The 26,598-nt window shown below is 43.7% G+C and overlaps 1 protein-coding gene across 3 annotated transcripts in view; it reads right to left on the bottom strand.

The window, feature by feature from the left end:
* Window positions 1-26,598, bottom strand: part of SLC9A8 (solute carrier family 9, subfamily A (NHE8, cation proton antiporter 8), member 8) — a 77,071-nt gene that overhangs the window by 44,193 nt on the left and 6,280 nt on the right. For 2 of the 3 annotated variants that reach the window (XM_011993187.1, XM_011993188.1), the window contains exons 3-8: window positions 25,869-25,949; window positions 17,425-17,483; window positions 11,004-11,087; window positions 6,487-6,588; window positions 5,334-5,368; window positions 497-640 (exon numbers count right to left, since the gene is read on the bottom strand). In XM_011993187.1, the coding sequence (XP_011848577.1) occupies window positions 497-640; window positions 5,334-5,368; window positions 6,487-6,588; window positions 11,004-11,087; window positions 17,425-17,483; window positions 25,869-25,949 (505 nt within the window). Of the gene's footprint in view, window positions 1-496; window positions 641-5,333; window positions 5,412-6,486; window positions 6,589-11,003; window positions 11,088-17,424; window positions 17,484-25,868; window positions 25,950-26,598 lie in introns of all 3 variants that reach the window. The other variant, XM_011993186.1, reaches the window with a different exon arrangement.

Genomic DNA, 26,598 nt, shown 5'->3' with positions numbered 1-26,598 from the left:
TCACACCTATAATCCCAGCACCTTGGGAGGCTGAGGTGGGCAAACTGCTTGAGCCCAGGGGTTCAAGACCAGCCTGGGCAACATGGTGAAACCCTGTCTCTACAAAAACTTTTTTAAAAATCAGCTGGGCATGGTGGCAGGTGCCTGTAAGTCCCAGCTACTCGGGAGGCTGAGGTGGGAGGATCACTTGAACCCAGGAGGTTGAGGCTGCGGTGAGCTGTGATGGAGCCACTGCACTCCAGCTTGGGTGACAGAGCGAGACCCTGTCTCAAAAAAAAAGGGGGACTCTGCTCTTTTAACCACCCCTGGAACCTGACCATATTCTTGCAGCACATCAAGGCTTGTCAGGACAGAAAGATGGAGAAAGACAGTGGGTGAACTGATCACCCAGAGGACAAGCAACTGTACACATGCTGCGTGGAAATATCTGCCCCTTCATTACAAGGATCTTTAGTTCTGTCACATGAACAAAGTCTGTTCTCTGCCCCATACTTACTTGGTCAGAACAATGGAGACTGCATCGTTGAGAATACTTTCTCCAAAGACCAGCATGTTGAGCACTGGGTCCACATGAAGTGCATTGAAAATAGCAATAGTGGCCACTGGATCAACAGCAGATATTAGGGAGCCAAACGCAAAACTGTAAGAGACAGAGGGAAGGGGAGATTCTGTAATGTGTGTCACCCAGTCCACATATTAAAGCATTAAAGTCAAAGGCCATATTTAACAGAAAGCAAAACTACACACTAGAGCTGGAGTAACTATAGAAGGTAGCATATTTTTTCCCACTTATCTGCTGTTGACATTGTGGGTGGAGTGTGAAAGGCCCACTCTAAGTTGAGTTGTTAGGAATGGCCTGGTTTTCTACTGTCAACACAGAGACTTGACTTTGACCAATGACAGAAGAGAGACTTTTGCTTAGATATATTTATTATATACCGCCCAGTTCCACAGGTCAGAGCAGCTGGAGTCAAATGGCCCATGAACTCCTGCATCTGACCTCTGCTCTGCCCCTTGCCACCAGCCCCTTGGAGCGCTGTCTGTGACCAATCTCAGCCTGCACTCAGATTCGCAACATCTAAGAAAGTGTCAAAAACCAGGAGTAACCCCAGTGTGCTTTGGGGGTGAGTGGTGTGGACAGCCGATAGAAACACTGAGGCCATCTCCTAACTGGGCCAGTGACCTCACTGACAGTCCCCGTGAAGAGCTTATCACCCCCAGCAGATATGTGCTGATTGTCTAACATGTTTCAGGCATGGAGGCTACCACGGCCGGCACTGTTCTAAGCACGTCACATACGGTGACTCAACAATCCAGTCAGTGACTGTATGAGAGACTGCTACTACTGCCCCGATGACAGAGGAGAAAATCGAGGGACAACGGGATGATGAAGTAACTTGTTCAAGGTCACTCAGCTAACAAGTGGCAGAGCCAGGCTATCTGCCCAGAGTTGGTACTCCTCCCCCCAATAGTAGATACAGCAATATCCAGAGATGAAGGCAAATTCAGACAACAGCAAGTGTGACCCGGGAAATCAATTGAGGTGAGAAGGTGGGGTGTGGGTGTGGGTGTGCGTGTGGGAGCCACTTAGATGGGGGGGTTCTGGAGAGGCCTCTCTGAAAGTATGACACATGTAAGCAAGAACCTACATGTTAAGCAGCAGTTGGCCAGGCCAAGAGCTGCAGGCAGAGGTGACAGCAAGTGACTTCTGAGGTGAGAGAAAGCCTGCTGCCTGAGGAACAGAAGGAAGGTGTGTGTGGTGGCGGGGGTGGGGCGAGTGGCAGGAGCCATAGGAAGTTGGCAAGGGAGGCAGGACCAGCTCCCTCAAGGGGCCTCGTGGGCCACATGAGCCTGGACAATTCACTCTCTCTGCCCTTTGGTGATTTTCCCACAAGCCTCTGTGCCATGCCTGGTGCAACTTTCTTTCCAGGGCAGCAGAATGGTGGGTCTGCCCCCTTCCACAACACCAGCCAAAACATGGAGCCCCCAAGGGCCAGTCTGTGTCAGTCATTAGCCAGAGACGACTGCCTGAGCACTATACTCCAGCCTCAGTGAAGTGCAGGCCCAGCCCAGGCTCCCAGGTTCCCAGCCTGTGTCAGTCATTAGCCAGAGATGACCCACCCTCACCAAGCCTGGGTCTAGGGGGAAGAGGATGCTCGGCCTGAGCAGCCTTCGATGGGTGATCTTTTGGCTGCAGGGTCAGGGAGAGGAGAGCTGACTGAGGAAATGCCTGGCTGCCTTGCCAGGTACAGATCTCTTCAGAAGTCAATCATTTGGCCTCTGGTTTCCATGGTAGCTGCCTGTGAATGTGATTCATGTGCATTAAACCAGACTGCCTCCGGATCCCAGGCTGAGGATTCAGTTCCCAGACTTTGCCTGTCCTCACAGAGGTCATCACAGGCCTGTGAGCTCCAAGGAAGTGGACGCTGGGTTTTCATCATGGGTGAATTCCCAGGGTCTGTACTGGGTATGGCCCAGAGACACTTGCAGAAGGCAAGCAGGCAGGCAGGCGGGAAGAAGGAAGGGAAGCAGAAAAGGGAAGGTAACTCCACTAAACAACTGCCCATCTGGGAGATCCTATTTTGTTGGTAGCTGGTCCCCAGGCCCGTGCACCACAACCCAGACAAGAGCTTCTGGTTGCTCTTTTATTCCCACTCTCATCAACCACAGCCACATCACCAGAGGCCGTGAAGGAAGGAGGACAATGTCTAAAAAGTGTATCCTGGGCCGGGCACAGTGGCTCACGTCTGTAATCCCAACACTTTGGGAGGCTGAGGTGGGAGGATGGCTTGAGCTCAGGAGTTCAGGACCAGCCTGGGCAATATAGAGAACCCCACCTCCACACACACAAATTAGCTGGAAGTGGTACCACACACCTGTAGTCCGAGCTACTCGGGAGGCTGAGGCAGAAGGATAGCTTGAGCTCAGGAGTTTGAGACTACAGCGAGCTGTGATCATGCCACTATACTCCAGCCTCAGTGACGTGCAGGCCCAGCCCAGGCTCCCAGGTTCCCTGTCCTATGACTCTCCTACCCCTGCAGGATATACTTTTTATTTTATTTTTTTTTAAATTTGTTTATGGGTATTCATTGTACAATGCTTCACCTTTTCTGTATGTTTAAAATGTTTCATAGTGAAAGGTTGGGGCAACGTTCATCTTACGTAAGTCGAATGATGCCTCATGTGTCCCTAAAATGTATAAAACCAAACTGCTCTGACCATCTTGGGTACATGTCATCAGAACCTCCTGAGGCTGTGTCACGGGTGCGTGTCCTCAACCTTGGCAAAATAAACTTTCTAAATTAACTGAAACAACAAAACAAACAAAAGGTTGGGGGAAATGCTTTGTATAAATCACGTTACACATTTAGTTTGCTTGGGAATCTAGATTGAGGCAGAGTATTTCTGACAGTGAAGATGAAAAGTCTGAAATACAAACTGTTCAATCATTGAGAGGTCTGTATGGAAAGAGGATCACTTCACCTGGCTGTCAGCTGTTCCACTTCACTTCTTTAGGACCTCGCCTTTTAAATGCCAGAATTTCAACTTAAAAATGTACTTTCTTTATTCCATAACCCCAAAAGATAGCAACATCAACAAAATGAAAAAGAAATGGACAAAGGCAGTGAAATAATTCAGGATCTCTAAGAGTGAAATCTCTCTCCAGCAAGATATCACCAGAACAAAACGAAACATCTGCAACAAAGTTACTTTTGTGTTTTCTACAGTGCAGAGGTTGCAAAAGATAGTCTGTGGCTCTCATGTTTGATCTGCATGGTGTTTGTGAAAAATTGAGCAAGTTGTCAACATTTGAAAACTGGAAAATTCCCTACAAAAATCTGGAAACCTGGCCTCGTTTTGAAAGAAAAATTATTTAAAATAGCCACCAATTCTGGGCCCAGATTTCCACATGGTAATCATGAGTTGGCACTGCGAAGTGGCTGTCCCTTCATACAGGGTGTGTTCTCCCACTGGCTGCTGCCCCACCGCTAGACTCACAGCTGGCCAGCTTCCCTCTCTTAAGTGCTCTGCCAGGCCCTGCAGCTGTGCGGGTTTGCGACCCCAGAGCAGTCCCCATCCGTGGGACTGTCACTTTCTAACAGCCAAGGAAGCTTCTGCACATGGAGAGGAAAACACTACCTGGCTCTAAGTCAGTGTGTCTACAGGGCAATTATTTTCCTGTCCTTCACCTGAACATTCCAACCACTGATTCAATTCGACTTCACAGGAAGTTATCCAGCATTGTCTGTATCTCTAACCAGCTGTCTCCAAAACAAGTGGAAGATTTGAATACTGTGATACCTTCCTTTACTGGGCATTTCTTTTTATTTGCAAAACACCTACCAAACACAGGACATCAGTTCTGCTTTATTTCCAGCTCCCATGGAATAGGACTACTTGTTTATGTATCAAAACTGTCTTTCAACATAAGCTCCACAATTGTTGTCCTGGGCTGGGGTGGGTGGTGAGTGGAGGTGGAAATAGGACTGGACTTGTTATCAGAGACACAGTTTCCATGAAAAGGGTTCCCAGATTCTAGTCCTAAGTTGCTAAACTGCTGCTAAATCCTGAAAGCTCTGACTGGCTAGATGGCAAGGATCTGGGGACGAACATGTGGCCCTGCTGCCCAGCTCCTCAGCCATGCCGCAAGACCAAACACAGACACACTGAGCAAGGCTGTCTACTCTCAGAAGGGAGAATCCAGACGATGCTCTGCATGGGTGCTTTTTCAGCACTAGATCTGGTACCTTCTGAGAGACACCTGCCTCAACCTAGTGAGGCTGCTTCTCACTATGCAATTCTGGGAATTTCTGGACAGGGATCATGGGACGTGCTCACGGGAGTGGCTTCAGATGGAAGGGCTTTCCACAATATCCACAACAGAGGTCTTGGCCCTGCTTCCCCCACCGCAGGTTTGGTGGCAATCCTAGAGGAAAGTTTCTCTGTCACTCCCCGCTCCATCTCTAAACTATCAAGAAGACAACTTTTTGTTATGGCGACTGAAGTCTTGGAAATAATAAGAAGACAATGGTACAGTGTATGTGTGCACATGGGCAGGGCAGTTAGCTGAACAGAGTTACTCCCTCCCAAGCTTAAACTATATCATTCCAATCAGCAATGCCCGACTAGGGATCTTCAAAAGTCTTTAGTCTAGTTTTGATTCATTTCAGAGATACAAATCAATTCAGAGTAAGATTCTATGGCAGAAATCCTTACCAAAAATAAATATACAGAGAGAGAATAGAACAGTACCACACCCAGGAAGCAATGTGGAGAAAAATTTCCCCTGTCTGAAAAGCAGTCGCATGGGTGTTACAGTATGAAGGATTTACCTGTCTGTCATGTTGAGTTTAGAGATTACATCAGCCTGTAAAATAAAACACACAAACACACAGACACAAAAAAAACCCCTGGAGAACAGCCAAGAAGATTTAAATGTCCATTAGTGCTTTGTTAAAACTAATAAGGACATTAATCTTCAGTTCCCAAACCACTTGAAAAATAAAGAAGGCTCCTAAGCTTTAGTTGAAACATGCATTCCATCAGCATGCAATGAAAGTATGGAAAAGAATGCTACATTCTTCAAGCCCAATTAACTGTAGTTTCCTTAAGTTTATTCTTATTTAATACTAGAAACTGAGCAATGAAGAAAGCTGCATGACAGACAGATTTACTCTGGTGCCATCAAAGCTGCAATATAGGCGAAAATTCGATGGAATGGGCTTTGGCTATCGAGAGAAGAAAGCAGCTGACATGTGTTAAAGAAATCTGCCTGTCACCCAGACACCTGACCCTCAACTTAATTTTCAGAACTGGGACAGGCAAACTTTCTGCAACTGACAATAAAGGAAAAGAATGTGACATGCATGGACATGCACAGTACAAAACTACAGATACTACCTTCCTAGGGATGTTTGGTCTAAATTAATTTGAATTAATTTGAAGTCTAAAGTAGAGACCATCCAACTGATGTCATTGGGAAGTGGTTTAGCAATTGTGGAAAATCCAGAGTATATAATTCTACAGGTAGACAGCTTAGAATTGAGTGAACAGATTCAGAATCACCTTTGATTTTATTATTTCTCCAATGCCAGCAGAAAAGCACATCTCTGATTTTTAAAATGCAAATTTTTATCAGTCTACCTGACAACTGTTTGAAGTCCTTGATGGCATATATTTGGCTTTATTTTTAGATATTCTAATTTAAGACAGTATTGGTTTGCAAATAAAATAAAATACTTTGAGGGGGGGGATTATGGAAAAGATTTACTCAATTCCAGATACCAAAGGTCTTGCAGGACACTTTGAAACAATTTAGCATGCCTCTACTGTGCCTCATATGAAGCTAGGATTTCCTTCCAGAAGGAATTTACCCTAAGGGTGAAACCCAGGCCCCACCAAGTGGCCCCATTTCACCTTCCCACCTCCCTGCACTAGCTCTAAGAATGTAAGATTTTCAAAGTGTTTCAAAGATGATTTTCTTACCTGACCCAGAAAATAAATTCCTCCACCTACTACAAAAGCAGATATTGCCGTCCCAAAAACAGCAAACAGGGTGATGGAACCAATATTTTGAAAGAAGTTACCCTGTTTGAAAGAGCAGAAATCAGGGAAACAATTAGAAAAGCCATTCCTGTCACTGAAGTCATGGCCCGCACACCTGGCCCTCTCGGCTGACTTGACTCTCTGTGAAAGGTACTACTGCCCATCCTGTGTGGCAAGCTGGGAGCCTGGGAGTCTTCCTGCACCCCTGCACCTACTGCAGTGTCCCGTCACTCACATCATCTTTCATCTGGAACACTGCAGAGCTTCACACAAGTCTCCTCAACCCCTCCGGGCCCCTTTCCCTCCACTCTCCAGTCCTTCCAGAATGGTCCTCCCAAAAGACAAATCTGATTGTACTGCCTTCACCTGGACCCCTACTTCCACTTAAAATGCAGCTAGCCCCCACCCTGGATGACTCGACCCCTGGGGAGGCCTCTGGGCTCATCTGGCACCATGCTCGCCTTTGTTCTCTGGGTTCCAGTCCCACTGGTGGCTTCGAGCAGGTTGTGCTCCCTCTTTGCTTGTTAAGCTTTCATCATCCCAAGATCTTGGGACATTTCAACTCTTCCTGATCCCTCAGCCAGCTCCCAGCTCAGATCCTAGTCTATGCTCTCAGTGCACAGTCACCCTCCCTTGTAGCGGTTGACAAGACTGCAATTTTGCACTTATTTATGTAACTGATGTCTGATTTTCCCATGAGGCTGCAGGCTCATTCTGGGCAATGACCACATCTGCTTTTGTACAACACAGTCCCTGACATAATGTCCCTCAGATGGAGGATGCCCAACAGACAGGCACTGACGGAATTAACTGTGTTTCACGTCCAAAGTCCACACAATTAGGATACCAAGATACACTATCAGATATTCCTTTTTCCTGGGCAGGTCTTTTAAACAATTTTACTTCACTCTGTTAGTATCATCATTAACTATGACAGATAAAATGTTTCTATCTATACTTCACACCATTTAAGAGAAAATATTCAAGTCCAAGCAGCATGGTAACATCTTTCAAATTTCCATAAAATTAAGGAAATTAAGCTAGTTATCATAACCCTGTGGACTCCACTTAGGAGTTACCAAGAGGCTTTAATCACTCCCGATGGTGGGTGTGAACAAGATTCTTGTTTTCAGCTCAGAAATCGCCAAACCAGGGACATTAGGACCTGCTATTTTAAAGCCCACTCGTGAAAGAGTGTCCTCAGCTGAACACTGACTGCCCCACTAAGCCTACCTCCTAGAAGCTGCAATTTTGACTTGGCTGCCTATAATTTGACATTCAATTCCTTTATTTGGCATATCAATCTTTACTGCACAAAGAATTTAAAATAACTCAAGGCAAACACAATGATTTGGTTTTTCAAAACAAAGGGCTTTCAATCTATGAGTTTCTCTTTGCAAATCGCTGTTTTCTTTTGTTATTTAAAAACAGATTAGGCTGGGCTCAGTGGCCAACCCTGTAATCCCAGCACTTTGAGAGGCCAAGGCGGGTGGATCACCTAAGGTCAGGAGTTAGAGACCAACCTGACCAACATGGAGAAACCCCATTTCTACTAAAAATACAAAATTAGCCGGTGTGCTGGTGGGCACCTGTAATCCCAGCTACTCGGGAGGCTGAGGGAGAAGAATCGCTTGAACCCGGGAGGCCATGGTTGCAGTGAGCCGAGATCGCACCATTGCACTCCAGCCTGGGTAATGAGCAAAACTCCATCTCAAACAAACAAACAAAAAGATTAATCAGTTTTGACCTGTTTGCAGAGATCTAATGTTGATATAATTTATATACTTGGTTAATATTAATCTGGATCTTGAAATTTACCCAAATTAAAGTTACCACACTACAAGAACTTCCCTCTGCTAGATAAAGCAAATTTACTGTTTCTCTTTGACATAATTAACATCCTATGATTTGTGTAATATTTACAATTCAAAGAACCAGTTGCTGCCTAGCTAATGCATATCAAATGATGATAATCTTACTGAAATCTGCATTCTAAGTCCAAATTTACATTAGCAAATATCACAATATTAAAATAAAATATTCCAACTTTACTTCCTGTCATCTTTGGGGCAGGGTAGAAAGTAGACAGAAGTTTCAGAATTAGCATTTCATAATCCTATAAGTCCCTTTCATATAAATTGTCACATTATCTGCTGGAAAGTCATCTTCAACAAAATGTTTTTCTAAAAAACTATTACTTTCCTCAAATTTTGAATAAGTTTCTCTCCCTTCCCTCTGAAAAAAAAAAAGAAAATAAAAACTTTACATTCTCTAATATTCAAAATGTCATGTTTTTAAGTCAAAATCAAGTCAATTTCCTCAGCATGTTTTGAAATATTTTCATAATCTGCTTACAGTTAAGATTTGTTTACAAAGTGAAAGAAAGACATGGTGACCTTCAACTTATGTTTCCTTGTTAAAAATTATCTGATGTCAGTAACAGTTTCTAAAACTTGGGAATACTTTTTGCATTAAACTTCCTTTTCACTTTTTCTTTGGATAGATGTACAATAAAATAATAACTTTAAAAAAATCTGGGCTGAACATCTAAATATATTTTTGTTTCAGTACAGGAAAATTAGAGACTTAATTTCTACGTTTTTACCAAAAATTTCTAGACAAATCTAACCCATTTTTAAAAAATTGTTTATTTATTTATTTTATACCATGTCAACAACAAATTAAGTTTATTTTTATTTACTTATTTTTGAGACAAAGTCTCCCTCTATCACCCAGGCTGGAGTGCAGTGGCGTGATCTCAGCTCACTGCAAGCTCCACCTCCTGAGTTCAAACGATTCTCATGATTCTCATGCTTCAGCCTCCGGAGTAGCTGGGATTACAGGCACGCACCACCACGACCAACTAGTTTTTGTATTTTTAGTAGAGATGGGGTTTCGCCATGTTGGCCAGACTGGTCTTGAATTCCTGGCCTCAAGTGATCCACCCACCTCGGCCTCTCAAATTGCTGGGATTACAGGCATGAGCCACTGGGCCTGACCTATTAAGTTTAATAAATTATTATTACTACTACTGGAGGTGGTATTGTTATTAATAATAGATAACATTTTTATCATTAATAACAAGCAGCAGCACTCCATTTATTTAGTGTGGTGGGTGGTGCTTTGCCTACATTCTTTCATCTAGTGTGAATCTCAAAGCACCCCGGGAGGTAGGGTTTTGGGGTTTTTGGTTTTTACTTTACCAAAAAGAAACCTGTAGGGGGCAGCGCATGATTAGATCTGTATTGTGTCTCTGGCTTTCCTCTCTCCAAGGGCTGGCCTAAACTTTCCAATCCTCAGGTTTTTTAAAAATCACATTCACAAAATAGCTGTTGTATTATTAATACTAGTATTTTAAGTTGAATCACTTTATTTTAAAACTTAAATACATTTATGTTTAAAGAAAACTCACAGACAAGGAAAATACCACACACAGACACAAACAGGCTTAAAAGTGAGAAGCTCCCGCCCAGGCAGAAAGACTCACACTAGGGGCTGGGCGCGGTGGCTCACGCCTGTAATCCCAGCACTTTGGGAGGCTGAGGTGGGCAGATCACTTGAGGACAGGAGTTTTGAGACCAGCCTGGCCAACGTGGTAAAACCTCGTGTCCACTAAAAACACAAAAATTAGCTGGACATGGTGGCGTGTGCCTGTAATCCCAGCTACTCAGGAGTCTGAGGCAGAAGAATTGATTGAACCCGCGAGGCGGAGGTTGCAGTAAGCCGAGATCATGCCACTGCACTCCAGCCTGGGTGACAGAGCGAGACTCCATTTCAAAAAACAAAAACAAAAACAAAAACAGCACCTCACACTGGGAGTTGCAAGGCAATGGCCATCAAGGCCAAGCCAAAGCAGAGAAGTGGGTAGGGGCCAGTGCCACTGCTCGCCAAGGCAGGGAGGCAAGGATGGGCAGGCAACTGTGGGACTAGGAAGGCTGGACCAGTGAGTGGGCGAGAAGAGATAGAGGTTGAGGGATGAAGGGGAATATCAAGCTGGGGTCTGAGGCCAGGGGAGGACACGGAGAGGGAGACAAGAAAGGATGGATGGGCCTGAGGAGGTTAGAAACGCGCCAGTGGGGGAGCTGAAAGAAACAAAAGCCCTGGGGCACATGTCCCTGTCATCCCAGGACACAGTCTACCCTCTTTACATCTATCAGTCTGTGTCCAGGAAGACGAGTCAATGCATCATCTGTGAGCCACTTAACATCACTTCAGCCATCTTTCTGGGCAAAGCACCCATTTATGGCAAACACTGGCTCAGTGAGCCACACTGCCTGAAACCAATAAAGCAGCCAATTGATCATGTCTGGTCCTCTCCAGAATTCAGGCACTGCAGTCCAGCTTCCACTGAGCACAACCAGGAAGAAGCAGAGCTAACACCCAAGCTTTTAAGGAACTTGCTTTACAAACATGAGAAACTGTCCAGACCAAAGCACCAATGTGGGCCTGAGTCTCACCTTGTGTAATGAATATCCAGACTCAAAGATAATAGGGGGGAGCAGGAGGAGGAAAAACATGTTTGGACGAAACATTTCTTCTTCCTGTAAATAGAAAATGGGAATCTTAAGAGGCATGGAATTTGTGTAATTAAGAAATAAATTCATCAATAAAGAGCCAAAATAATTCTTCTTTCAGGGCCTGGCCTAATGGAAACGTATAATGTTTAAATAACTACCTGATAATAAAATCAAGCAGAATGAGAGATTCCCCCACCAAAAAAAAAAAAAAAAAATGAAACTGCATTTTATTATTTTTATCATTATTATTATTATTTTGAGACAGAGTCTTGCTCTGTTGCCCAGGCTGAAGTGCAGTGGTGCAATCACAGCTCCCTGCAGCCTCAACCTCCTGGACTCCAGTGATCCTCTCACTTCAGCCTCCTGAGTAGCTGGGACTACATGTGCGTGCTACCATGCCAGGCTATTTTTTTTTTTTTTCTTTTTTTTAGATATAGGGTCTGCTGTGTTTCCCAGGCTGGTCTCAAAGTCCTAACCTCAAGCAATCCTCCCACCTCAGCTTCCCAAAATGCTGGGATTACAGGCATGAGCCACCACACCTAGTCAAGACAAGGATTTTAAAGGTGATCGGCGAAAAGAAATAGCACAACAAACTGCTTCCAAACACAGAGTAGTATGTTTTTTATTCCTTAGTACAGAAAGAAAATTAATCTGAATCTAGAAAATTTCAATTCTGGTTGCATACTTTCAAAAACAAGTCTACAAGCCGGAATTCCTCCGGGAAAAAGGTAACGGCAAATCCTAAAACAATCCACTCAGAGGAACAGGAAACCCTACACATGGTTAAAATAGCTCTGCCTTCTTTCTGCTTATCACAGACAACTGTGCTGTTTTCCAAAGTCTGATGTGATGAAACAGTCCCCACTGGATGCTCTTTCGACTTGAGACTTGGCTACAAAGACAGCCCCTTACCATGTGTCTTGCTATAAAAGAACACCTGAGGCTGGGTAATTTACAAAGGAAAAACATTTATTTGGCTCATGATTCTGCCGTCTGGAAAAGTTCAAGACTGGGTATCTGATAAGAACCTTAGGCTGCTTCTACTCATGGGGGAAGAGAAGGGGAGCCAGAGTGTGCAGAGATCCATGGCAAGAGAGGAAGAAAGGCGGGGTGGGGGTGGGACCAGGCTCTTTTTAACAATCAGCTGTATAGGGAATGAACACAGCAAGAACTCATGCACCTCCCTCCCCCAGCAAGGGCATCAGTCTATCCATGAGGGTCCACCCCCATGACCCAAACACTTCCAACACTGGAATCAAATTTCAACATGAGGTTTAGGGAGACAAACGCCCAAACCACTGCACCTTGCTTCCAGATTTGATTATTAAGTGCCATTATGAATGGTGTTTCCAGAATACAGCCAACTTTGGAGGGATGAAACAATAACAATTTCATTTTCTATATTATTAGAATATCTCTCTAGTTGTTGGCAGAATTTGGGGGAAATATATATTGGTCCTCAAGCCCAAAATGGTTATGTGTAATACATAGTCTTTTTTAAAATGCAAAATCAGGCCCTTTTTCATATGAATATTTTCCCATGTCACAATTTTGACAGTCTGATTTCTTGTCAAAATCCCTATTCCAAAGAATGCCTAAATGTATTCTTACAAATGTACAGCTGTTACCACAAAGACTAAAAAAAATTCAAAAAAGACTCAAAATAGAAGCAAATGATGACTTCTGAAATGCCTTATTAAGTCTTAAAATAGCAGCATGTACAACAAGCTTATGATTCAGACTGGGACTATGTGAAAAGAAATGAGCCGAGCTCTGTGTTTTGTGGGGCAACCTATTCTCAGGATCTGTGCAGCAGGACCACTATATACAGCCTTTTGGAGGTACAAAAACTACCCCTCCCACCCTGGGAAAAAGGAGAATCTACCTATAGTGGGGTTACATAGTGTCCCCCAACCCCAACCCCAATTCCTGTCCACTAGGAATCTCAGAATGTGACCTTACTTGGAAATAGGGTCTCTGCAGATCTAACGAAGGTAAGGATCTAGATGACCTTACGCTGGATAAGGGAAGGCCAAAGGCAGCAAACATCAACTTGTAAGAGACAGAACGAGGCACACAGAGACGTGTAGAAGAAGCCCACGTGAGCACAGAGACAAAGACAGGAGCGATGCGGCCACAAGCCAAGGAAAACCTGGGCCACCAGAAGCTGGGAGATGCAATGAAGAATTATTTTCTAGAGTCTTTGGGAGGGAACCCGGTCCTGCTGATACCTTGACTTCTCACTTCTGGCCTGCAGAACTGTGAGACAATGAATCTCTGTTATTTTAAGCCACTTAGTTTGTGGTAATTTGTTACTGCAGCCCTTATGAACACACGGCCTTTCAGGGAAATAGTGTTATAGTTCCTTTTGGCAATGGCTCCCACAAAATGGTCTGAGGTGATTTTAGGTGGCACTTGAGCAGTGTGTGTCAAATACCACTGACCTCACGGATTGAGACAGCCCCTTTTGATTATTTCTTCAGGTCCAAATAAATCCAAGACACCTTAGGATGGCAATACCGCCTCTAAGGGCTCTAACGTGCTGATCTCCCTCCACAGAGAGCAGACTTGACCTTTGATGCTTCAGCAGGCATCTGTACTACTTCATTTTTATCATGTTTACAAAACAATATTAGTTTCTGAATGGAAATAGTACTGTAACATTGCCTTGAAAATAAACATGGCCAGGCGTGGGGGCCCATGCCTGTAATCCCAGAACTTTGGGAGGCCAAGGTGGATGGATCACGAGGTCAGGAGTTCGAGACCAGCCTGGCCAACTTGGTGAAACCTTGTCTCTACTAAAAATACAAAAATTAGCTGGGCGTGGTGACAGGCACCTGTAATCCTACCTACTCAGGAAGCTGAGGCAGGAGAACTGCTTGAACCTGGGAGGCGGAGGTTGCAGTGAGCTGAGACCACGCCATTGCACTCCAGCCTGGGTAACACAGTGAGACTCTGTCCACTCCCCGCCAAGCCCCCGCAAAAAAAAAAAAAAAAAAGAAAACAAAATAAGAAAATAAATATATAGGCCAGGCACGGTGGCTCAATCCTGTAATCCTAAAACTTTGGGAGGCCAAGGTGGGAGGATCACATGAGCTCAGGAGTTCGAGATCAGTCTGAGCAGCATAGTGACATCGTGTCTCTACAAATTTTTTTTTTTTTTTTTTTTGAGATGGAGTCTCACTGTGTCTCCCAGGCTGGAGTGCAGTGGCCGGATCTCAGCTCACTGCAAGCTCCGCCTCCCGGGTTCACGCCATTCTCCGGCCTCAGCCTCCCGAGTAGCTGGGACTACAGGCGCTGCCACCTCGCCCGGCTATTTTTTGTATTTCTTAGTAGAGACGGGGTTTCACTGTGTTAGCCAGGATGGTCTCAATCTCCTGACCTCGTGATCCGCCCATCTCGGCCTCCCAAAGTGCTGGGATTACAGGCTTGAGCCACCGCGCCCGGCCTACAAAATTTTTTTAAAAAAATTAGCCACACGCAGGCACAGTGGCTCACACCTGTGATCCCAGCACTTTGGGAGGAAAACGTGGGTAGATCACTTAAGGTCAGGAGTTTGAGACCAGCCTGGCTAACAAGGTGAGACCCTGTCTCTACTAAAAATACAAAAATTAGCCGGGCACGGTGGCACACGCCCGTTCTCCTGCCTAGCTACTCAGAAGGCTGAGACAGAAGAATCATTTGAACCCGGGAGGCAGAGGTTGCCGTGAGCCGAGATTGCACCACTGCACTCTAGCCTGGACAACTGAACGAGACTCTGTGTCAAAAAAAGAAAGTAATAAACAAATAAATAATATATATATATATTTAAAAAGCAAGTTAATAGAAAAATATTAAGCACATGATAATACAGGTAGAATGCAGACCCAGCAGGTCAGTTTGGAATCAGAACTTCAGGGAAAGAAACTACCAGCTCCTCTTGTTTTTCTGACTTCCGACTGCTCCCTGTACATCTGGTTTCCAGGCAGATATCCTGCTTCTCACTCTGACTCTCCACAAATGCAGGCTCCTAAAGGAAGCCTGCCCCAATTTTTTTTTTTTTTTTTTTTTTTTTTAGACTGAGTCTTGCTCCTTTGCCCAGGCAGGAGGGCAATGGCGCGATCTCAGTTCACTGCCACCTCAAACTTCTGGGCTCAAGCAATCCTCCTGCCTCAGCCTCCCAAGTAGGTGGGACCACTGGTACATGCTGGCATCCCCAAATAGCCTTCTTTTCTGAGGTCAAGCACTGGTTATCTGGATGACACTTCAGGTACTTTATCACATCCATCACCTAACTTGTTTCATGGTCTGTACTGTTAAATACATTCTATTATTTTATCTTGAAAAGTAACATCTGTTGGAAAACAAAAATTCAGTAACAATGATGCATATAAAACTAGAAGTGAAAGATCACCTCCCATTCCCCTACTCCCACTGCTTACAGCAGGGGTCACAAGCAAAGGTTTCTTGGGGCCACACTGCATGACCCGGAAGATAAGCCCCTCTGCTCAGTGTCTCTGAACACTGCTGGACCTAGTGTTAAGAGAGCTTCTGCTTTTCTAAGAGAAGCTAGAAGTTCTGAATTTTATGTAAAATTTCCAGAATTTTATATAGACTGGTAATATTTTAAAATCTAACTTTTTTTTTTTTTTTTGAGATGGAGTCTCACTCTGTCACCCAGGCTGGAGTGCGGTGGCTCAATCTTGGCTCACTGCAACCTCCACCTCCCGGGTTCAAGTGATTCTTGTGCCTCAGCCTCTCAAGTAGCTGGGACTACAGGTATGTGCCACCACGCCCAGCTAATTTTTTGTATTTTTAGTAGAGACAAGGTTTCACTGTGTTGGCCAGGCTGGTCTCAAACTCCTGACCTCAGATGATCCACACGATTTGGCCTCTCAAAGTTCTGGGTTTACAGGCATGAGCCACCACACCTGGCCAAAATCTAACAATTTTTAATTGTTTTACAGTCAATTCAAATTTTGATCATTTATTTTTTATTTTTTATTTTTTGTATTTTTGTAGAGACACAGTTTCACCATGTTGCCCAGGCTGGCCTCAAGCTCCTGGGCTCAGGCGATCCACTCACCTTGGCCTCCCAAAGTGCTGGGATTATAGGCATGAACCACCATGCCCAGTCTTGATCAAATGATTTTTAAATCAGATCAAACAAAATGGGTTAGTGGGCAAAATCTACACATCAGGCTATATCCAGCCTAGGAGTAGAAAAAGGCTCTTCAGTCATGACCCACTCTTAGAGTGGTTAAATGTAACCAAGTCGCAGGAAGGCAGAGATCTCACATGTAATGTGCTCCATTGGGGCCTCCCCAGCAGAGGTGTGTCCTATCACTCTTCGAAGTTCAATACACATTTTGAAAATTTATTTAATATATAAAATATTTCATTACTACTATTTATAACAGCTTCAAATTGTGTTTTATGTTAGGCTATAAGGTTTGTCTTGCTAATTTTATACTCTACAGTTTCACAGGTCAAATAATCCTAGGACCTAGGAGCTTCATCAAAGTAGGAAGGGCTCAAATGTGATCAATTTTAGCCACATAATTCTTTACTATTTTGAAATGAATCTTATTTCCCTCCACAAAATAAATTTTGTAGCATACTTGTTAATCTCACCCTACTCAACATGGATGTTCAAGTTGATATTGAAATTCCAGTTTCAATGAGTACTTGCATCCCAGGATGATGTTCATACTCTAATAACCTCTTTAACACAAGGGTATGTATATTAGCAAACTGAGGACGGGGTGGTATGGTGGAGAAAACACTGCATATTCAGGCCAGAGGGTTTGGACACAAGACTCCACTCAGCCACTTTCTTTCTAGCTCTGTGACACTGAATACATCCCAATCTCCCTGAGTGTCACCTTTTTCATGTGTAAAAATGGGGTGATGATATTACAACACCCAGACAATCCACCTCACATGACCGTCATGAGGATAATATGAGCCACAATACATGAAGTACTGTGTCTCATAGTACCAGACAAGTATGTTTTATTATCCTCAGTTGTCAGAATGGAATTGGGAGCAATACACAGTATTTAATGTTTAATGCTAATTAGAGAATTTTCCTGCCTAATAAAGTAGGTTAGCCTAGGATTACAAAAATGCAAGTATAATAACAACAACAAAAAAATGACATTGGTGCTCCCACGTGCACTTGAAACAGTATGAGACTTATGCTTTTGCAAAAACTCGATGTAAAGGCATCAGCCTGTATCTAATAAAAAAAATTTAAAATTAATGGGGTATATAATATAATAATATAAATAACTCCACTGATAGCCAAGTAATTACCAAAAAAAAGCCAGCATAACCATCAATGTTACTAAAATTAAGAACAACCAAAGGGCAAACCTACCTTCCAATTCGCCAGTTTTTTAAACTCTATAATTTTTATAACTGCTCCCATGAGAATACCTATAAGAGAAAATTTAACATAAATTTAAGATATGAGAAAGATTACTCAAATTTAAGATATGACACAGCCTCAGGAGGTCCTGACACGTGCCCTAGGTGGTCGGGGCACAGCTTCGTTTTACACATTTTAGGGAGATGTGAGACATCTATCACATGTTTCTCGCTCACATCTCAGGCAAACACACTAAAATGAAGCACAAAAGTCAGGCTGTGGGGGAGGAAAAGCATTTTAAATCAAGACCCAAGGATACTCTGACTGGTGAAGATTTATCACCTGTCATTTTTACTATATCCACCCATTTTCAATGTGAAATGGCAGAGTTTATAAGCTAAGTTTGCCATGTACTGTTTATTTCCATCATTTTCAAAAAAGAAACCATGATCACTTTCTCAGACTCAAATAGCAGTTCCATGTTGAATATTTAGTTACAAAAACACAAATGCTGAAAATAACCTAAAGTAAAAGTCCTGTGAAATTCCTGGAAGAAAACAGACCATCTAAGTTCAGGCATGTTTCCATAAAGCTGACAGGCTCATCATTCTCATAAAGCAGCTACCAAAAATAATTCCCAAAGCAGCAGCATGGGCACAATTTATGATTGCCCTGCTACTCCCTAGATAAATGACTCTTAACCCTCTGTTGGTTCACCAGAATCACCACGGGAACTTTTTATAAAATGAAGACGCCCAAGTAGAACTTCAGACCTACTACATCACAATCTTGGGTAGGAGGTGACACAAAGCAAGCCTGCAGACCATTCCACGGATGCTTCAAAATGAAGACCTCCCTCTCCCAGAAAGGAAGGAGCTTTCACCACAAGAAGATGGAAGCACAGCTTACTGGGTGGGTGGGAGATAATACCAAAACACAGAATTTCCGCAGGAAAAGGATGTGCACTAACACTACCTTAGGGTAGGTAGTTTCAGGTGAAGAGGGGAGGTAAGTTCATTTTCACTTTATAAACCTCCATGCTATTTGAATTGATACAAAGTATTAAAAAATAATAAAATTATTTTGAAAAAGAGGAAGGACCCCAGACAAAATAAAGCTGAGCTATAAAAGGAGTCAATGAATACACATTCCTTTGCCAGGGCGCATGGAGCATGGATTCTAACCCATCTCCCGCTACAGTTCCCCAAGAGCTCCCATGTTCTTATTTTTTCAGGTTGTAATTACATTTTAAGGAGCTTTTACACTTTTGTTAGCCAAACAGTACATGGATACTATGTAAAATGTCATAAATAAGACAAAAGTCCCTTTAGATCATACCCCACTTCCACCCCCATCTTCGTTCTCTGTCTTCCTGGCCCAAGGTAACAAACTATCTTGGAAAGGTTGGGAAATACTATATCAGGCCCTTCTCTATCCTCTTACATATATATATATTTAACTGAACAGTAACAGGGTGTGAGAGCGTGTGTGTGTGTGTGTGCGTGTGTGTGTGTGTGTGTAAGTGTATGCATGGCACACCTGAGTGTTTTTATTTATATAAAATTTATGGTAGTATAATATATCATCCTACTACTTGCTATTTTGCTTAGCATTAAGTCTTAGAGATCTAATCAGGGATTATTATGTACAGATTTGCTTCATTCCTTTTAACAGCTGGGCAGCATAGTATAAAAATGTCACAGCACCAACCAGGTGCGGTGGCTCACCCCTGTAATCCCAGCACAGGAGGCCGAAGCGGGTGGATCGCCTGAGGTTAGGAGTTCGAGACCAGCCTGGTCAACATAGTGAAACCCCCGTCTCTACTAAAAACACAAAAAATTAGCTGGGTGTGTTGGTGGGCACCTGTAATCCCAGCTACTAGGGAGGCTGAGGCAGGAGAATCGTTTGAATCCGGGAGGTGAAGGTTGCAGTGAGCCGAGATGGTGCCACTGCGCCCCAGCCTGGGCAACAAGAGTGAAACTCCATCTCAAACAAACAAACAAAAACAACAACAAAAAATGCCACAGAACCAAGCGCAGTGGCACCTGCTTATATCTTAGCTACTCAGGAGGCTGAGGCAGGGGGATTGCTTGAGCCTAGGAGTTCAAGATTGTAGTGCACCATGGTTGCACCTGTAAACAGCCACTGCACTCCAGGCTGTGCAAGACCCCATCCCTGTTAAAAAAAAAAAAAGAAGAAGAAGGAAAGAAAAGAAGCCACAAATTGAATAGATATTTCTGACCAGGCACAGTAGCTCACATGTGTAATTCCAGCACTTTGGGAGGCTGAGGAGAGAGGATTACTTGGACCCAGGAGTTCGAGACTAGCCTAAGCATCACAGGAAAACCCTGCCTCTACAAAAAAATTTAAAAATTAGCTAGGAGCCAGGTGTAGTGGCTCACACCTGTAATCCCAGCACTTTAGGCGGCCAAGACAGGTGGATTACCTGAGGTCAGGAGTTCAAGACCAGCTTGGCCAACATGGTAAAACACTGGTCTCTACTTTTGCAAAAACTCAGATGTAAAGGCATCAACCTGGTCTCTACTAAAAATACAAAAATTAGCTGGGCGAGGTGGCAAGTGCCTGTAATCCCAGCTACCCTGAAGGCTGAGGCAGGAGAGTTGCTTGACCTGGGAGGCGGAGGTTGCAGTGAGCTGAGATTGCACTGTTGCATTCCAGCCTGGGCAACAGAGTGAGACTCCGTCTTAAAAAGGAAAAAAAATTAAAAAATTAAAAAAAAATTAGCTAGGTATGGTTGTTCATGCTTGTTAGTCCCAGCTACGTGGGAGGCTGAAGTGGGTGCACTGCTTAAGCCTCGGAGGTGGAACCTACAGTGAGTCGTGATTGTGCCACTACATTCCAGCCTGGGTAACAGAGTGAGACCTTGTCTTAAAAAAAGAAAAAAAGAAAAAGAAAAAACTTAGCCAGATGTGGTGGTAGGCAACTGTAGTCCTACTCAGGTAGCTGAGACAGGAAGACTGCTTGAGCCCAGGGGGTGGAGGCTGCAGTGAGCTATAATGATACCAACGTACTCCAGCCTGGGTGACAAGAGCAAGACTCTGGCTCTAAAAATTTTTAAAAAAAATTTTAATTAAAAATAAATTGAAGCCAGATGTGGTGGCTCACGCCTGTAATCCCAACACCGCCTCGGGAGGCCGAGGCGGGCGGATCACCTGAGTTAAGGAGTTCGAGACCAGCCCGGCCAACACGGTGAAATACCGTCTTTACTAAAAAAATACAAAAATTAGCTGGGCGTGGTGGCGGGCACCTCTAATCCCAGCTACTCAGGAGGCTGAGGCAGGAGAATCGCTTGAACCCGAGAGGCAGAGATTGCAGTGAGCTAGGATCATGCCACTGCACTCCAGCCTGGTGGACCGAGTGAGACTCCATCTCAAAATATCAAACAAAATAAAATAAAAATAAAAATACACATAAATAAATCGAAGAGATATTTCGGAAAAGAAGATGTACAAATGGCTGAGAAACACATGAAAAGATGTTCAACATCATAAATCATTAGGGAAATGCAAATAAAAACTATAATGAGATACCACTCCATACCCACTAGGATGGTTATGTAAACCAGAGTATCTGAGATAAGTCTCAGTCAAGTTTGGAAGTTTATTTTGCCAACGTGAAGTATGCCCACCCATGATACATGCCGGGCGTGGCGGCAGGTACCTGTAATCCTAGCTACTCAGGAGGCTGAGGCAGGAGAATCGCTTAAACCTGGGAGGCGGAGGTTGCAGTGAGCTGAGATTGTAGCACTGCACTCCAGCCTGGGCCATAGAGCAAGACTCCATCCCCCCCAAAAAGAAAAAGAGGCTGAGGCAGGAGAATCGCTTGAACCCGGGAGGCGGAGGTTGCAGTGAGCTGAGACTGTAGCACTGCACTCCAGCCTGGGCCATAGAGCAAGACTCCATCCCCTCAAAAAGGCTCTTGGTGTGGTAAGCCCTTAAAGCAGTAACTGCAGTGTAAGAGAGAACCTCCTCTTCTTTCTGGCACCAAAAGTTGCAGGATGAACTCTGACCACCTGGTGACCTCAGAATTGGGAGTGGGGTGGAATGGTGTTGGGAGTCAGCCAGAGCTCTCCATCTACAAGGTTCATTTCTTCACTGATGTTGCAGAAATAATTGTAGCCTGCATAACCAGGTCTTGGGAGAAGTGATGGAAGGGCAGTGTTGCCTTCAATATTTCCTTGCTAACTGAGGTCACTGGAAACCCAAGAGCACTTCCAGGGAGAGTGTTGAGGTCCAGAAAGTACTTCTTAAAAATTATATTAGAGGACATTTGGTTAGAATTTGCAAATGCTGACTTAGCTATCAAAGTAATTCTGTATTTCATAAAGCTAAAGAAATTGAAGGAAAACTTTTTTCCTCAGCTGGAGCAAAGTCTAACAAAATATTGAGATATCTACCATTTCAAGAATTTCCAACTTTTGTGCCAAAAAAGAATCTAGATGAAGTTGCCAGAGAAAGTAGGGTTTTCATTCTTTGGGGGATACATTTTCCCCTCCTGCCAGAAGTTGCTTTGTAGCTTGCAGTCATTTCGAGACATTATTGGTCTTTTGCTTTATAGTTAGGTGTTCAGCGTTCCTAAGAAATTGTCAGGATACAAAAGGACCATCTGCACTCCAAAAACACATGTCCCCCACTTCTACTTTACTGTATTTTTAAAGGAGCGTCTGTCTGGCCACTTTTCATTCACTATAAAAATATAGTATCAACCTGAAGTTCTAAAGAGTTCCTTGGCCCTTGTTCAAAGCTTTCAGGATACTTTCTATACTTTATGGAATTCTGTAGTTTGGGCCTTTTAAAAACTAATTTCTTTTGCACAGTTAAACAACGACTATACATAGAAAAAAGAAAAATCCTGTTTATTGACAATTGTTTTTATCTTGTTTCATTCTCTTCCAGTCCATGAGTAGACATGTCCATATGTATTAGATGACTTTATATAGTTTAATTTGAGTTTATATCATTTTTTTGTGTTCTTTCCATGTATTAGTTGAGTTCACCTATTTATTTATTTATCTTTTTTTTCAGACAGAGTCTTGTTCTGTCACCCAGGCTGGAGTGCAATGGCGTGATCTCGGCACACTGCAATCTCCGCCCCCAGATTCAAGCGATTCTCCTGCCTCAGCCTCCCAAGTATCTGGGATTACATGCACATGCCACCATGCGCGGCTAATTTTTGTATTTTTAGTGGAGACAGGGTTTCACTATGTTGGCCAGGCTAGTCTCGAACTCCTAACCTCAAGTGATCTGCCTGCCTCGGCTTCCCAAAGTGCTGGGATTACAGGCATGAGCCACTGTGCCCGGCCCATATTTATTTTTTTACTGGCTGTATAATGCTGATTCATGTATATATTTTAGGCTAAAATTTGGAATGAAAATGAGGCTGGGTTCATTTTCACTGCAGTTACTGCTTTAAGGGCTTACCACACCAAGAGCCTGTCTGAGAGCGGATCAGAGTACCACAGCGAGAGAGCCTGCCTGACAGTGAAGCCGGGGAAAAGGGATTCACTGCTGAGGCATGGAGAAGAACTGAGTCCAGGAGACCTGATTCAGCTGTCTCAAGCTAATACTACCCGTAGTTTTGCCAGTTATCTGAGTCAAGAGGTGTGCGCCCCTACCCTTACCAATTTTTTTGTTTGTTTATTTGTTTTGAGACGGAGTCTTGCTCTGTCACCCAGGCTGGAGTGTCCTGGCGTGACCGGGGCTCAGTGCAACTTCCACCTCCCGGACTCAAGTGGTTCTACTGCTTCAGCCTCCAGGATAGCTGGGATTACAAGCACCTGCCACCATGCCCAGCTAATTTTTCTATTTTTAGTGGAGATGGGGGGTTCACCATGTTGGCCAGGCTGGTCTCAAACTCCTGGCCTCAGGCGATCCGTCCACCTTGGCCTCCCAAAATGCTGGGATTATAGGTGTGAGCCACTGTGCCTGGCCAATTTCTTCTGAATTGGGTTTTGTCCCTTGAATGCAAAGAGTTCTATGTTAAGATGCTTTTAGTTGCAAGTAAAAGAATTTAGACTAAAAATGGCTTAAACAATATGTTTGTTTTGATTTTTTTCTTTATTCTAAGTCAACAACAGCTAATAGATGTTTATTATCTCATATAAAAGGTAGCACTAAGATAGGAAGTTTCAGGGCTATCAATTCAACAAAGCAACAATGCTATCAATAATCTGGGATTCCCATCTGTCCCCCTGGCAATCCTTAGCACTCTGGCTTTTGTGTTTGAGCCACAGTAGTTGCAAGATGGCTACCAGTCCACTAGGCATCACACCCTCATTCAGCAGCATCAAAGAAATGAAGGGGAAATTTCTCATTACTATCGGAGAGGAAAACATTTTCCATCCAGTACCCACTACCTCATCACACTTCACCTTGGTGTCACTTGCCAGAAACGGGTTTTACACTGCCTTGTCACCTCTACCCCTCTCAACCAATAATTGGCAAAGAGTGAAATTAACATGATGGCAAAGACCAATCCTGACTTGGAGAGGCCCATCTTCCTCAAGCACACTGTGGCAAGATACCTGATCAAAATTGGGGTTCTATTTTCAAGGAAGAAGGGGGAAATGACTCTTTGGTAAGCAACCAACAATGTCTGCTCTAAGTCCTAATAGAAGCACTGGTGTTCAGCAAGCTGCAGTTACCCAAACATTCAAGAAACATGAGGAGCTTGAAATTCTAAACCAAATTATAAGAATTATCATTTTAATTTTCATGTGTATAATATCTAAATACACACCAACTATAATTTTCAAAGCAAATTTCCTTAAGAAGCTGTAAAACTGACCACACAACTGTAAATTCCTTGGAGTAGTTCTTAAAGCCTTTACCGAATGCCCCAGAATGATGGGTATTAGTCACAGAGGTTCTTTTCAATATGCCTAATAGCAGAAATGAATGTTCTTTTTTTTTTTTTTTGAGACGGAGTCTCGCTGTGCCGCCCGGGCTGGAGTGCAGTGGCGCGATCTCAGCTCACTGCAAGCTCCGCCTCCCGGGTTCACGCCATTCTCCTGCCTCAGCCTCCAGAGTAGCTGGGACTACAGGCGCCCGCCACTACGCCCGGCTAATTTTTTTTTATTTTTAGTAGAGACGGGGTTTCACTGTGTTACCCAGGGTGGTCTCGATCTCCTGACCTCGTGATCCGCCCGCCTCGGCCTCCCAAAGGGCTGGGATTACAGGCGTGAGCCACCGCACCTGGCCAGAAAGGAATGTTAACGAGCAAGCCTCCTATTCTTGGAGCTCTAGGACTATCTTATTAGCTAAGGCTGTTAGAATCTACCAAGATATATTGCTAAAAAGCATGCTAAAAAGAGAACACGAACTTTTTGAGTAAAACTGGTTTCCAAACCTGTACTGAAGGTCAACACTATCCAGTGGTGCTCATTCCTTAAAATATGGTATCACCTGGAGCTCATAAGGCATAAATGAGATGACAATGTGAAGCCTCACAAGCCAGGATCTGGCACTTCGTACTGAAGTCCAGCGAAAATACAGGAGACTCTGAACCAGGGTAGTAGGACTGCTGGGGTGATGGGAGGATGGGGAGGCTAGCGAACAGAGTTTGAACAATCATTTCCAAAGCTAATCTTAACAATAACTATCCTGTGAAAGAATTACTACTCCGCTAAAGATCTACCAGGCAATCAAAGTTAACTTCTAAACATCAGCGGTGATCAGGAAAAATTAAATACCATCAGTAGGCAAGTGGAAACTAGTAAAAGTGACTATAATATAATAAACTGATAAAAAGCTTTGGATGACCTAAGACTTTATTTACTGTGCCTTACATGTCTCCACCCCATTTCAGCCTTGATCTTACACTTACTGAAATTCCCTGCCTTCTTCCTTCACTAACCACTTCAATGAACTTGTGTGTGCATTCACACCTGTTATTACACGGGTTCATTCACTGCAACTAGATCTCAACAGTTAACTGGCACAGGAAACAAAACAGAAATGTAAGTGGGATAGAGTGGAATGCTCTCTGAAGACTTTAGATCTGACTCTGGCATTAAGTGAGCCATTGAAGGTTCCTCCTAAACCGTAAAGTCAGAGTCCCTTCTGTCTATAAAATTGAGTGATTCTATGAAGTGTCATTACTGAGTTGGATGTCAGCCCAGCCTAGCAGTAGAGGTCAATGTTCCCCAAGGGTAGTTCTACCAGAAGTAAAAGGCTAAGAAAGGGCCTTTGAGCTGTACAGAGCTGTATGGCCTTTAGGCTTCTACATGACCTTTAGGAGGTCACTACCCTTCTTGAACCCCAGTGTCCTCATCTGTAAAATGGGATCATAACACCCTTAGGGCAGGTTGCAGCGAGGATTAAATGAGATCAGGGATGTGATGTATCTCTTGTGGTTCCTGGCACTAAAGAGGCACTCAAAAAATGGTAGTTACTGTTACTGCTTTCATTATGGAATCACCAATACATACTTACCTAAAGAAACAACAGCAACACTCTCTGGCAAGAAATGTAATCTGTATCGGATCAGTAAATGCACCAATATGATGCAGATAGCTGTAGACAAAAAAAATAAGATATTGTTTTTAAAAAACACCCAATTTTGAATGATAAACACCAAGTTCCAGTCAGTGGTATCTCTGGGGGGTCCTCACAGAAATGGACAAGTGGAATAACACAGTGAACTTCAGCTGTGCTTTTCGTGTCTCATTTCTTAAACTGGAGGTACATTTACAATGTTTATTATATTTTCTCCATACTTCTTTGTCTGCCTGAACTAGTTTGTTTTCCAGTAGTTATTGGAAAAGGAACAGAAATCTACTTTTTTTGAGACAGAGTCTCACTGTGTCACCCAAGCTGGAGTGTAGCGGTATGATCTAGGCTCACTGCAGTCTCAACTTCCCGGGCCCAGGTGATTCTCCCATCTCAGCCTTCCAAGTAGCTGGGACTACAGGCACATGCCACCACACCCAGCTAATTTTTTTTGTATTTTTAGTAGAGACGGGGTTTCACCACGTTGCACAGGCTGGTCTCCAACTCTTGGGCTCAAGCAATCCATCCACCTTGGCCTCCCAAAGTGCTGGGATCACAGGTGTGAGCCACAGTGCCCAGCCAGAAATCTATTTTTTTACATAAGCTATTAAACCTTATATAATCATTTAAAATTATTCAAATTTTTCTGATTCTGAGAAATGGTCTTCAACTT

The sequence above is a fragment of the Mandrillus leucophaeus genome, unplaced genomic scaffold, assembly GCF_000951045.1.
Source record: "Mandrillus leucophaeus isolate KB7577 unplaced genomic scaffold, Mleu.le_1.0 Scaffold428, whole genome shotgun sequence".
Lineage (NCBI taxonomy): Eukaryota > Metazoa > Chordata > Mammalia > Primates > Cercopithecidae > Mandrillus > Mandrillus leucophaeus.
This window is presented reverse-complemented; position numbering and strand designations above follow the sequence as displayed.